Here is a 12299-nt window from a genome sequence, read left to right as displayed (position 1 = left end):
TGCTGTGAGATCGCTGCTCGTTACACACAGCCTTGGTTCATTTTTTTATTGTTGCTCTCCCGCTGATAAGCACACATCGCTGTGTGTGACAGCGAGAGAGCAACAATCCTGAATGTGCAGGGAGCAGGAGCCGGCGTCTGACAGCCTGCGGTAAGCTGTAACCAAGGTAAACATCGGGTAACCAAGGTGGTTAAGCGATATTTACCTTCGTTACCAGCCTGCGCCGCTCTCACGCTGCCAGCGCCGGCTCCCAGCTCTCTGCACATGTGGCTGCAGTACACATCGGGTAATTAACCCGATGTGTACTGTAGCTAGGAGAGCAGGGAGCCAGCGCTCAGTGTGCGCGGCTCCCTGCTCTCTGCACATGTTGCAGCACAGCGACGCGTGTCGTTATGATCGCTGCTTCGGCAACTGTGTTTGACAGCTAAGCAGCGATCATAACAGCGACTTACAAGGTCGCTGTTACGTCACAGAAAATGGTGACGTAACAGCGACGTCACTGTCGCTTAGGGTACCTTCACACTTTAGCGATGCAGCAGCGATCCGACCAGCGATCTGACCTGGTCAGGATCGCTGCTGCATCGCTACATGGTCGCTGGTGAGCTGTCAAACAGGCAGATCTCACCAGTGACCAGCCCCCAGCCAGCAGCGACGTGCAAGCGACGCTGCGCTTGCACGGAGCCGGCGTCTGGAAGCTGCGGACACTGGTAACTAAGGTAAACATCGGGTATGGTTACCCGATGTTTACATTAGTTACCAGCGCACACCACTTAGCTGTGTGTGCAGGGAGCAGGGAGCCGCGCACACTGAGCGCTGGCTCCTTGCTCTCCTAGCTACAGTACACATCGGGTTAATTAACCCGATGTGTAATGCAGCTACATGTGCAGAGAGCAGGGAGCCGCGCACACTGCTTAGCGCTGGCTCCTTACCCTCCTAGCTACAGTACACATCGGGTTAATTAACCCGATGTGTACAGCAGCTACATGTGCAGAGAGCCGGAGCCGGCAGCACAGGCAGCATGAGAGCGGCGGAGGCTGGTAACTAAGGTAAATATCGGGTAACCACCTTGGTTACCCGATGTTTATCTTGGTTACAGCTTACCGCAGCTGCCAGACGCCGGCTCCTGCTCCCTGCTCGCTTCATTTGTCGCTCTCTCGCTGTCACACACAGCGATCTGTGTGTCACAGTGGGAGAGCGCCTTTGAAGAAAGCGAACCAGGGCTGTGTGTAACGAGCAGCGATCTCGCAGCAGGGGCCAGATCGCTGCTCAGTGTCACACACAGCGAGATCGCTAATGAGGTCACTGCTGCGTCACAAAAAGCGTGACTCAGCAGCGATCTCAGCAGCGAGCTCGCTGTGTGTGAAGCACCCCTTAGTGTGAACCCAGCTTAACAAACATGATGAGGATTAGGTATTCACCACTGCGGATTGTATCACATATGATGGGAACTAGATACAAGGCACTATGAGCTATATCACACATGATGATACATATGTGGATGTATCTCACTCCTGGCAGCTATGTGATGAAAATAAAGATAAAACCTTCCACAAAAAGATGCACAATTTCTGGAATAACGTTTTTTGTGTTTTTTTTTCATTTTGTAGGCAAAGAGTACATACAAAAATATGAGACTCCTGGTGGCATTCTCGTAGCTAAATGTGAATTATGTTGTGAACAGATATTGGCTGTCTCAAATCACCTTGACAGCTATTCACATCTCCTGGCATATTTGGTAAGAGATGTTTATTGAAATATTGTTTTTTTTGGGTTTTTTTGGGGGGGGAGGGGAATAATCTAAGAAATGTTGAAGCGAAACCTTCTTTCTCATTTTTATTTCATGAATAAATAGTATATAAAAGTAGCAACAAATCCAACTCACCATCTCTGCATCCACAATTTTTATCAAATTTTGTATGTGTTTTGTGATTTCACGGTTTCACTACTTTTCCGCTGTGTGACCAATTTGTTAAAAGTGCTCACTTAAATGTCTATTTAACCAGTTCACTGGTGTTTCACCGGAACTGGGCTACTTTTTAAGGCAAACCTTGGTTTGTAGTAGCATCGTGATTAAGAGTGGAAACACACCAGAAACGTGTTGATGCATACGCCAGTATAGCGGCTTTGTCGTGAAAATTTTGATGTCCCGTGTACTTGAAATTCTCAAGAAATAGTGAAGAAACTGTTCATTTAAGCTGGACTTTCTTGTGTTACTTGATAAATAAATAGTACCCATGAAAATAAGCAACTTTGTAATATATCTGATCCGACAAATCAGCTTCTTTTTGATATGATTCTATGATAGCGGGAGGAGGGAAGAGCTGGAGGCAGAGCTCAAGCTCCTCCTCCCTCTTCCCGTTATTTATAATCTCATCAGTAAAGCTGCCATCTCCTCTCTTAGTAATGGGAAAGTCTTCACTGAATACAGATTTTACCTCAGACTTGAGAATTTTGACAATGACTGATCAAAGAAGCAGATTTCTCTGATATGATATACTACAAGGTTGTTTATTTTCATGTATGCTATTGATTTATGAAATCAAAATTTAAAATGACGGTTATGCTTTAAGTGTTCGTGTCTAAAAGGAGTGCAACACAAATAAACAACAGTATCAGACTATGCTAATTTGGCAGCCCAGAAGTAAGAAACCATGCACAAACCAATGTGTTCTCTCTTGGAAGCTATATATTTTTTGTGGACAATACTTCTATAAAATGACATGTAATGCTGCGCGATGAATTCATTTTTTGTACGGCTTGTATTATATTAGAGGCATATAGAAGTAGTATATGAATCCAGACCGGTTTCATAAATCATGGAAAAAATATGAAAGTAATGTTACAGAAGATATGATGATCTATGCTTTGTTGTATTTAAAGGGAACCTGTCATCAGAAATTTAGCTTGAAACCTAAACGTTTCCCCCTCTGCAGCTCCTGGGCTGCATTCTAGCAAGGTTCCTGTTGTTCTTGTGCCCCCTTTCTGACTAAAATAAAGACTTTATAAAGAGAGCCCGCCCCCGTGTACCATTATCAAGATTTGAACACAAAAAGGTACCACTTTATAAAGTCTTTTAGTTTAGTCAGAAAGGGGGCACAAGAACAACAGGAACCTTGCTAGAATGCAGCCCAGGAGCTGCAGAGGGGGAATATTTTAGGTTTAAAGCTAAATTTCTGATGACAGGTTCCCTTTAATGAAGATGTCTGATCTCCTGCGTTTTACTGAACAATGACTTTTTACCTATGGGAAATGCACCTTAGGGAATTTGAGAACAAGTTGTAATTTGTAGTATACAGGAAGAAAAAGATTTTTTTCACTACCAGAAGCCTAACAGTAACAATGCAGTGAGATGACAAGAATATGCATATCTAATCATATGCCAAAAAGGTGAATATCAGATTTATATATGAGATAGTCAAAATGATTGTCTATAAAATGAAGGTAGTCTCACACACTCATAGCTGTAGTGGATGGTGAGATATAGAGCCTGAAAGTCAAAAGTTCAAAACATTGTTACTCTTTTGATCGTCATTGTATGTCAGGAGTATGCCCTGATGTATACCTCCAATTTTTCCATGTACTCAATATTGTATTAGCATGCTTTTTTTTTTTTTAATAAAGATTTATAAAAGCATAGTTACTACCCCTTCATATATAGGGAAATAGAGTTCTAAAAATAATAAAAAACGTATTTAACACTGTGTAATCCAAAAGAATATGCTATACTTTTTACTACGTTTGATCTCCTTTATTTGCATACTCTTTTTGGAAGACACGATAGAGTAGTCTATCACCATTCTGTGTCCTTTAAAGGAAACAGCCGAAATACATTCACAGTTGTTTTGTCCCCCTTCTACATGTAATAATGAATACTTGATATATGCAAACATCATGCTTCACTATTTTTATCTTTCTGATAAGAGATACAAAAGTCAATGTTTATGGAGACACGTCAGATAAATAGATGTAAGTGGGAGCCTGTGCATTTTACATGTACATACAAAGATATTGTTTGAAGCGTTAAAATGCCATATTTCTGTACTAAGAAAATGGATGCTAGACGTAGGGTGTTGTGTGTGAAGGAACAGTGTAAACAATGATGGAGAGATGGTGTTCACATGAGTGCTGCAACCTAAATGTTTTGGGACTGAAAAAGTTTTCTCAGTTTGCTGTTTGTGTTTTAAAGGGAACCTGTCACCAGTTTTTTCAGAATTGAACCAAAAGAATCACCTTCTGCAGCTCCTGGGCTGCATTCTATGAAGGTGCACCTTGTTCCCTGACTCCCTTGCACACCCCAGAAATACCTTTATAAAATCTGCCACCACTTATGTAAGTTAACCGTTCTGGTCAGATAGGCGTCCTTTTCTTGGCTTCTGTCCCTCCTTCTGCTGCTGTTCGCTGTCCTCCTTTCATGATTGACGTGGGTGACGCCTCCCTCATCATCCAAGTTCCTCTACAAAATCTCGTGCCTCTACAGAGTCATTCCCGGCTCGCATAGTTTGCTCTGCCTTTTCGCGGGCAAAGCCGAAAACATAGGTGTGCTTGTGCGAGCCGGTGAGGTCTTTGCACAGGTGCAAGATTATGGCCGGCAATATGGATGACGTCACCTGCTTCATCCACATTGTCGGCCATAATCTCGCGCCTGCGCAAACAACTCACCGGCTTGCACAAGCGTACCTATATTTTCGGTTTTGTCTGCGATGGGGCAGAGCGAACTGCACCTGTGCGAGCCAGGAATGACTCTGCACAAGTGCAAGATTTTGCAGAGCAACTTGGAAGATGAGGGAGGTGTCTCCCACGTCATTCATGAAAGGAGGATGGTGAACAACAGCAGGAGGAGGGACAGGAGCCAAGAAAAAGACTCCCTCCGACGAAGAAAAGGACACCCATGCAACCAGAACAGTTAATTTACATGCATGGCGACAGATTTTATAACTGTATTTCTGGGGTCTCCAAGAGGAGTCAGGGAACAAGGTCCACCTTCATAGAATGCAGCCCAGCATCTCCATGGTCTCTCCTTCGCTGCAGAGTGCCACAAGCAGGAGCGATGCTGAGCTGAGATGATTGGTGAAACGCCGCCCACAGCCCAGTCATTGGGGCCCACCTCAGTGATGTCAGGTCAACTGGAAGTTGACGTGACCTCACTGGACATCAGTGGTCACGGAGCCTGGGGTTATGCGATGGGGAAGTGTGGACCGCAATAGCATCGGTCACTGGCACTATTGCCAACACAAGGTATTTGAGAGAACCCTTATTTCTCAACGTTATATCGATGTGGCTTGGAAAACTAAGTTGGGAACCACCCCTTTAATCCCATCCACTTTGCTTGTACTGTAAAGCTGCATTTTTGACTCAGTGAAAATACACAGAATCAAAAGCGCATTTAGGCTATGTGCGCACATTGCGTACTGTCACTGCAGAAATTTCTGCAGCGATTTGAACAGCACACGTGCGCTTCAAACCGCTGCAGAAAGAGTCCGTAATGAAAAAAAAAAAGCCGATTTCATGCGCTCTGACTGCAGCCTCTGCCATAGACAGAGCGGGACCTGCATGCAGACATGTCACTTCTTAGAACGCGCTCTTTGGGCAGCAGCCAAAGCGCTGCGCTCTAATTTGCCACGTGTTCACGGCTCCTGCATAATCTTCATAGATTATGCTGGGGATGCAGGACGCATGCAGTTACGCTGCGGTGCAGATCGCAGCGTAACTGCATGTAAATACGCAACGTGCGCACATAGCCTTAAAACTCATTGTGGGCATTTACGCTTACAAGCATTTCATACATTTTTATACTTTTATTAGTAAATTCCTCAGTTAAGTACAATATGTTGTCTCGTTTTTTCCCAAGACTTCTGCTCTTCGCCATTTCATGCTGAATATTCACTTCTGGCCAATTCCTGACTGATGCCAGCCCATTCTTGCCAAATCAGTGCTTGCAATTTATCACAATTCTGTGTTTTGTTTGACCATCTATTTTTTGGTAATTGACTGAGAAATTTTTGGCCATGGACAAAAACGTAACCACTTTCACACTTTCAGTATTTTACATCATTATTTGTATATCAAATGGTGACGTGTTTTAATTATACGTTTCCTCTGAACGTTCCACTCCTGATTTTGGCTACAAATACTCAGGTAAAAACTTACCAAGTACTCAAAGTGTGAATGTGGCCTTTCAATGTTTTGTTAACCTTGCCACTTAATCAACACTATTGCAATGTGACAAGATGTTCCACCATGCTGAAAAAAAACCATTATTCATCACCAAATTGCTCCTGGATGGTTGGGAGACTTTGGTCTTCAAGGATGTTTAGTCACCATTCTTTACTTATGGCAGTGTTCTTAAGCAAAATTGTGAGTGAGCCCACTGCTTTGGATGAAATGAAAACCCAAACATAAATGTTCTCCAGGTTGTTTACTGTTAGTATGACAAAGGAATGATGGTAGCCCTCACCTTTTCTTCTCCAGGCAGTCATTTTTCCAGGTTTCTAATAGTCTACAGGGGGCTTTATTAGATAGGCACATATTCCAAAGGAGACCAGCACTTGTCAGATCCATAAAAAATAGGTTTATAAATCCATGTTAAAATCCAAGTAGAAGAATAAATAAATATGCACAGTGGTATGGGGCAAGGCACCGAGGGAACTACAAAAGCAACATGTTTCTGACCTCAGTGGTCCTTTCTCACTGCTTGAATGTTCAGTCAAGGGTTCCTCACCCATATAGATCGTGGAGTGGATTAATTACTGAAAAGATGTGTTCAAATGGAGATCAAATAACCATAAGATTATACAATTAGCAAATATGTAAATATACCTACATATACAAATGCATGTATTAACATACTAATAGGCCTATACAATAGTCAATAATACAAGAGCAAATCAGGCCTTTAGTTTAATCCTGTAGGCTGAGTTCTTTTTCAGGATGAAGAACTTTACAGCATTTTGGCTGTGGTTTTTCTGTTGGAAGGGTGTCTACCCCTAGAAATGTTCCGTCACCTACGGTAGTATGCAGAAATCCTGGATGAATTTCACAGGGTTTTACTAATGTGAATCCCTCTATGTATCCAAACACTATGTAAATATACACTTTGGGGATTTAACACAGTTTTCCTTTTGTGCTATTGAAAGAGTTAACAAACCAGTTTGGGTGGAGATTGGAGAAGACAAGAGCTCTGAATATGGAAACATACTGGATCCTTATGTTAAATATTACACAGCCTACAGGTTTAAATAAAAGGCCTGAGTTTATCTTGTCTATGGTAAAGCCCTATTAGTATGTTAATGCATGTGTTTGTATATTCCTATCAGTAGGATATTTGCATTTTTGCTAAGGGGTACTTCACACACAGCGAGATCGCTACTGAGATCGCTGCTGAGTCACGTTTTTTGTGACGCAGCAGTGACCTCATTAGCGATCTCGCTGTGTGTGACACTGAGCAGCGATCTGGCCCCTGCTGTGAGATCGCTGCTCGTTACACACAGCCCTGGTTTGTTTTGTTTTTTTGTTGCTCTCCCGCTGATAAGCACACATCGCTGTGTGTGACAGCGAGAGAGCAACAATCCTGAATGTGCAGGGAGCAGGAGCTGGCGTCTGACAGCCTACGGTAAGCTATAACCAAGGTAAACATCGGGTAACCAAGGTGGTTACCCGATATTTACCTTCGTTACCAGCCTCCGCAGCTCTCACGCTGCCAGCGCCGGCTCCTGCACCCTGCACACGCTAAGCTAAGCGGTGTGCGCTGGTCACTAAGGTAAACATCGGGTAACCATACCCGATGTTTACCTTAGTTACCAGTGTCCACAGCTTCCAGACGCGGGCTCCGTGCAAGCGCAGCGTCGCTTGCACGTCGCTGGGGGCTGGTCACTGGTCGCTGGTGAGATCTGCCTGTTTGACAGCTCACCAGCGACCATGTAGCGACGCAGCAGCGATCCTGACCAGGTCAGATCGCTGGTGGGATCGCTGCTGCGTCGCTAAAGTGTGACGGTACCCTAATTGTATAATCTTATGGTTATTCTTATCTCCATATTAACACCTTTTCAGTTACTACTCCACTCCAGGATCTATGGTATATGGTTATGGAACTCTTGAATGAACATTCAAGCAGTGAGGAAGGACCGCTGAGGTCAGAAACCTGTTCCTGTTGTAGTTCCATCTGTGCTTTGCTCTGTACCACCGTGAATATTTATTTTTCTACTTGGATTTTAACATGGATCAATAAATCTAATTTTTTTTATGGATCTGACAAGTGCTGGTCTCCTTTGGAATATATGCTATTCTATGTTTGAGCCTTCTGATCGTGCACTGGATAGGTGAGCTCACTTGGTTTTTCTTTTTTGTATACCTGGCTTCATTAGATAAAATGACTTTACTTTGCAGTCCACTGCTATTCTTCATTTCCTACAGTTAGTCTGTGCTTGATTTTTTTTTTTCTTGGAGAGGAGTGGATTCCTTACTGCTCTTGGCATCAGGCCAGCCGCTGAAAGTCTTCTCCTCATTGTGCATGCTTATGCACTGATACCTGCCTGCTGTCATTCCTGGCAAGCTTTGCACTGGTATTAAACCAATTCCATAGCTAAATCCTCTTTAGAAGACTGTCCTATCATTTGATAGACTTTCTTAGGGTGGTGTCACACACAGCGACGACAACGACGTCGCTGCTATGTCACCATTTTCTGTGACGTCCCGTCGCTGTCGCTGTGTGTGACATCCAGCAACGACCTGGCCCCTGCTGTGAGGTCGCCGGTGAATGTCCAGCTTCATTTTTTGGTCGTTGCTCTCCTGCTGTGACGCACACATCGTGAAATGAAGCGAGCAGGGAGCAGGAGCCGGCATCTGGCAGCTTCGGTAAGCTGTAACCACGGTAAACATCGGGTAACCAAGGGAAGACCTTTCCCTGGTTACCCGATAATTACCTTCGTTACCAGCGTCCGCTGCTCTCGCTGCCAGTGCCGGCTCCCTGCTCTCTGCACATGTAGCTGCAGTACACATCGGGTAATTAACCCGATGTGTACTGTAGCTAGGAGTGCAGGGAGCCAGCGCTAAGCAGTGTGCGCGGCTCCCTGCTCTGTGCACATGTAGCTGCAGTATACATCGGGTAATTAACCCGATGTGTACTGTAGCTAGGAGTGCAGGGAGCCAGCGCTAAGCAGTGTGCGCGGCTCTCTGCACATGTAGCACAGCGACGCGAGTCGTTATGATCGCTGCTGCTTCTGCTGTGTTTGACAGCTAAGCAGCGATCATACCAGCGACTTACAAGGTCGCTGTTGCATCACAGAAAATGGTGACGTAACAGCGACGTCGTTGTTGCTGTCGCTATGTGTGAACCCAGCTTTAGGCTCTGAAGCCTTCTGGAGAGTTATTGACCCTCTCTTTGAAATTCTTTATGATCTGATAAATAGTTGATTTAGGGTCATTCTTCTAAGTAGGAATGACCTTGCCTGTAAAGCCCTTTGGATGCAAAGCAATGATGATTGCTCGCCTTGAGGGTGCTCTTGGTTAACAGTATAAAATCATGCTTTTAAGCATCAGCCCACCTTTACAGCAACAAGTTTTCTTTTATCCAATCAGCATGATGATCAAGTGATATTGGATGAACTTATACTTGTCAAGGGCCTGTGTACACGTTGCATTTTGTCATGATTTTGTTGCTTTTCATCTGCATAGATCTGTCACAAAACCTAAAAAGATTTCCTAGTCTATGCAAAGTGAATGATTCCTGAAGTCTCATGTACATGTTACTTATTTTTTACTTGCTGCTTTACAGCAGAATTAAATCTGCAGCATATCAGTTCTTTCAGCATTTTTGCTGCAGATTTCACTCCTACCATTGAGTAGGGAAAAAGCTGCACCAAAAACGCACCTATTTTACGCAGCATTTTTCCTGTGCGAGAGAGGCTGACTAGTCTCTGTTCTGTAATCTTCTCTTTAGCTTCTGCCATTTTGTTCCTGGCTTCCATTGTGTCCCTAAGTATTCATCCAAGTGTACTGTAGTAGAACTTCTGAGTTGCACAATCTTGGTCCAATGCTGACCAGAAGTTTAAAAAAACCTTTCCTTTTATAAACAATAAAGTGAAATAAGATATTTTGTTGGAAAGCAAATGTGCCGCCCCCCGTGCCAGCAGCTGGCGCTGCTCGGATCCGGGCCTTCAGGGGTGGTGGCTCGAGGGTCTCCGGACCCGGGGGTCTCGTGGGCATGCCGAATAAATGGGGGGACGTAGATGTACGGGCTAGGCCGTAGTAAGTTCGTGACGCCACCCACGGTGTGTGGTGAGGTGAGACACCACCGCTGCTGTTATGTGGCACCCGTGGGAGATGTTGTGTAGCAAGTTGTTAACCCCTCCGTGGGCAGGGATGGTGGCCCCGGGGCCCGGTGGCTCGGTGCAGGGGATAGCGACCGCAGGTAGTGTTGGTGTACTCACTGTTAATGAACCACACAAGTCTCTGGTAAACCAAGGTAATGGTGGCCGGTTGCATTCAGGTCCCCCACCCAGCTGGTGGTCTCTATCTTTTTCCCTGCACTGCTTTGTGTAAGGTGGACTTCCTAGCTTGAAACTCAGGAGGCCGCTCCCGGCTGGATGTAGACTAAGGAGCCATGCCCGCAGACGCTAGCCCGTGGGATTTATGGGCCCTGGCGGTGACCTCTTATCCCTATTGGTGGGCTGTTGTCTTCTATGAGGGACTTTGGGTGGGACAGGACCTCTAGTCCTGGCCTCAATCGGTGAATTAACCAGTCCGCTGGTTTCCGGGTTCTGGCTTTAGGGTCCGAGTACCCCCCTTTTGTGCTACGGTTTCCGGGTCAGTTCCCCGTGTCGGTACCGGCGGGCTACAACCCTGTCCCGGTCCACCTCTGTTCTGCCGAGCCATCTTCCCGTCTCCTGCTGATGGAGACCACCGTCTGCTTCCTAGCCAGTGGCACTAGGGCTCCTACCCTGGTACCGTTCAACTTGAACTTCCTGCTGGAGCTACACTTAGCTCCAGCCCACACTCCTCTCCACCTTGAACTCTAAACACTTTCTTTGACTGATCTGCTTGTTTTCCCGCCCTGGGTTGTCTAGATCCCTGGGTGGGCGTGTCCCAACCGCCTGGTGATGCCCACTGGTGTGTCTATATTTCCCTAAGGGGGGTGACTAGGGTTTCTGGTTGGCTGTATGTTTCCTAGTGAGGGAACGGGTAATGCGAGGGCCTATTTGTGACTACCTGGTTTTGCCAGGGCGTCACATCAAGATACCTTATCTTCCCATTCCTGGAAAATGACCCAGACTCCCTCACATGTCTCAAATAGTCAAGGTTCTGGAGTGATGGGCTAGAGAAACAAAAAAGGCACAAGCACAAGTTGTGTAAACTGGAGTGTCTCTATAGAAATATATATTGTTTTTTTTTTTATAGTAGCAGAAACTGACGGACTGTAAATATGACAATATACTTTTACACATATACTGTACTTATTTCCTGATCAGTTACATAATCTAATCTTTAAAGCTGAGTGTGTGTGTGTGTGTGTGTGTGTGTGTGTGTGTGTATGTCCGCTAAAGGAATCCGCACAGTCGCATTTACAATCATGAAATTTTGCACAGACGCCTCATGTGACTCAGTTAACGTCATAGACTATGTTTGGACGGGAAAATTTAACCATGCGCTTTACAGTTAGTCTCCAAAATCCTGCCTCCATTAATCTGAATGGAGGTGGGAGATACGGGCTATTAATAGCAACTGTCAGTGGTTGCTTTAGGAACAAAATAAACCCTGGAAGAGACAGCCCTGGGAAGAGACAGCCCTGGGAAGAGACAGCCGGGCAAAGAGACAGCCTTGGAAAGAGACAGATGGGCAAACAGCCTTGGAAAGACACAGACGGGCAAAGAGAGAGCCCTGGAAAGAGACGGACGGGGAACGAGAAAGAGAGAGGGTTACTATCCCGGGCAACGCCCGGGTACTACAGCTAGTTTATTATATAATGCAAATCATTTATTTCTAAATCCAAAAGCTTCCCACCTAAAATGTATTTTTGAATATTTTCTTTTGGTCTCTCCAAATGGTAAATCTACTTGTATAAAGCTGTAGTTTGTTGTTCCAAAGCTGAAGAATTAGACTGTTTACTTCTAACTTTTTTCTGCTTTCAAAACCTAATTTATGATTTTTTTTTTTTTTTTTTGCAGCAAAAAACCTTTGGTCAAAACTCCGGTTTTCCTACCTCTTTTGCTGCTTTTCTTGCTGCGTTTTTTGTTGCTGGGTTTTTCAGAATTCCAAAGTTCAGCTTTATATCCACCTTGCAAGCATAAACAATAGAAGGTGTTGGA

General features: G+C 44.8%; 1 protein-coding gene across 6 annotated transcripts in view; it reads left to right on the top strand.

Annotated features, from left to right (window-relative positions):
- LOC142244310 (uncharacterized) overlaps positions 1–12299 on the top strand; it is a 417067-nt gene that overhangs the window by 105213 nt on the left and 299555 nt on the right. For all 6 annotated transcript variants that reach the window (XM_075316518.1, XM_075316516.1, XM_075316515.1 and 3 more), the window contains one exon: positions 1608–1735. In XM_075316518.1, coding sequence (XP_075172633.1) covers positions 1608–1735 — 128 coding nt within the window. The remainder of the gene's footprint in view (positions 1–1607; positions 1736–12299) is intronic.

The sequence above is a fragment of the Anomaloglossus baeobatrachus genome, chromosome 6 (assembly GCF_048569485.1).
Source record: "Anomaloglossus baeobatrachus isolate aAnoBae1 chromosome 6, aAnoBae1.hap1, whole genome shotgun sequence".
Lineage (NCBI taxonomy): Eukaryota > Metazoa > Chordata > Amphibia > Anura > Aromobatidae > Anomaloglossus > Anomaloglossus baeobatrachus.
The sequence above is the reverse complement of the archived record's forward strand: the minus strand, read 5'-3'. Positions and strand labels throughout refer to the sequence as shown.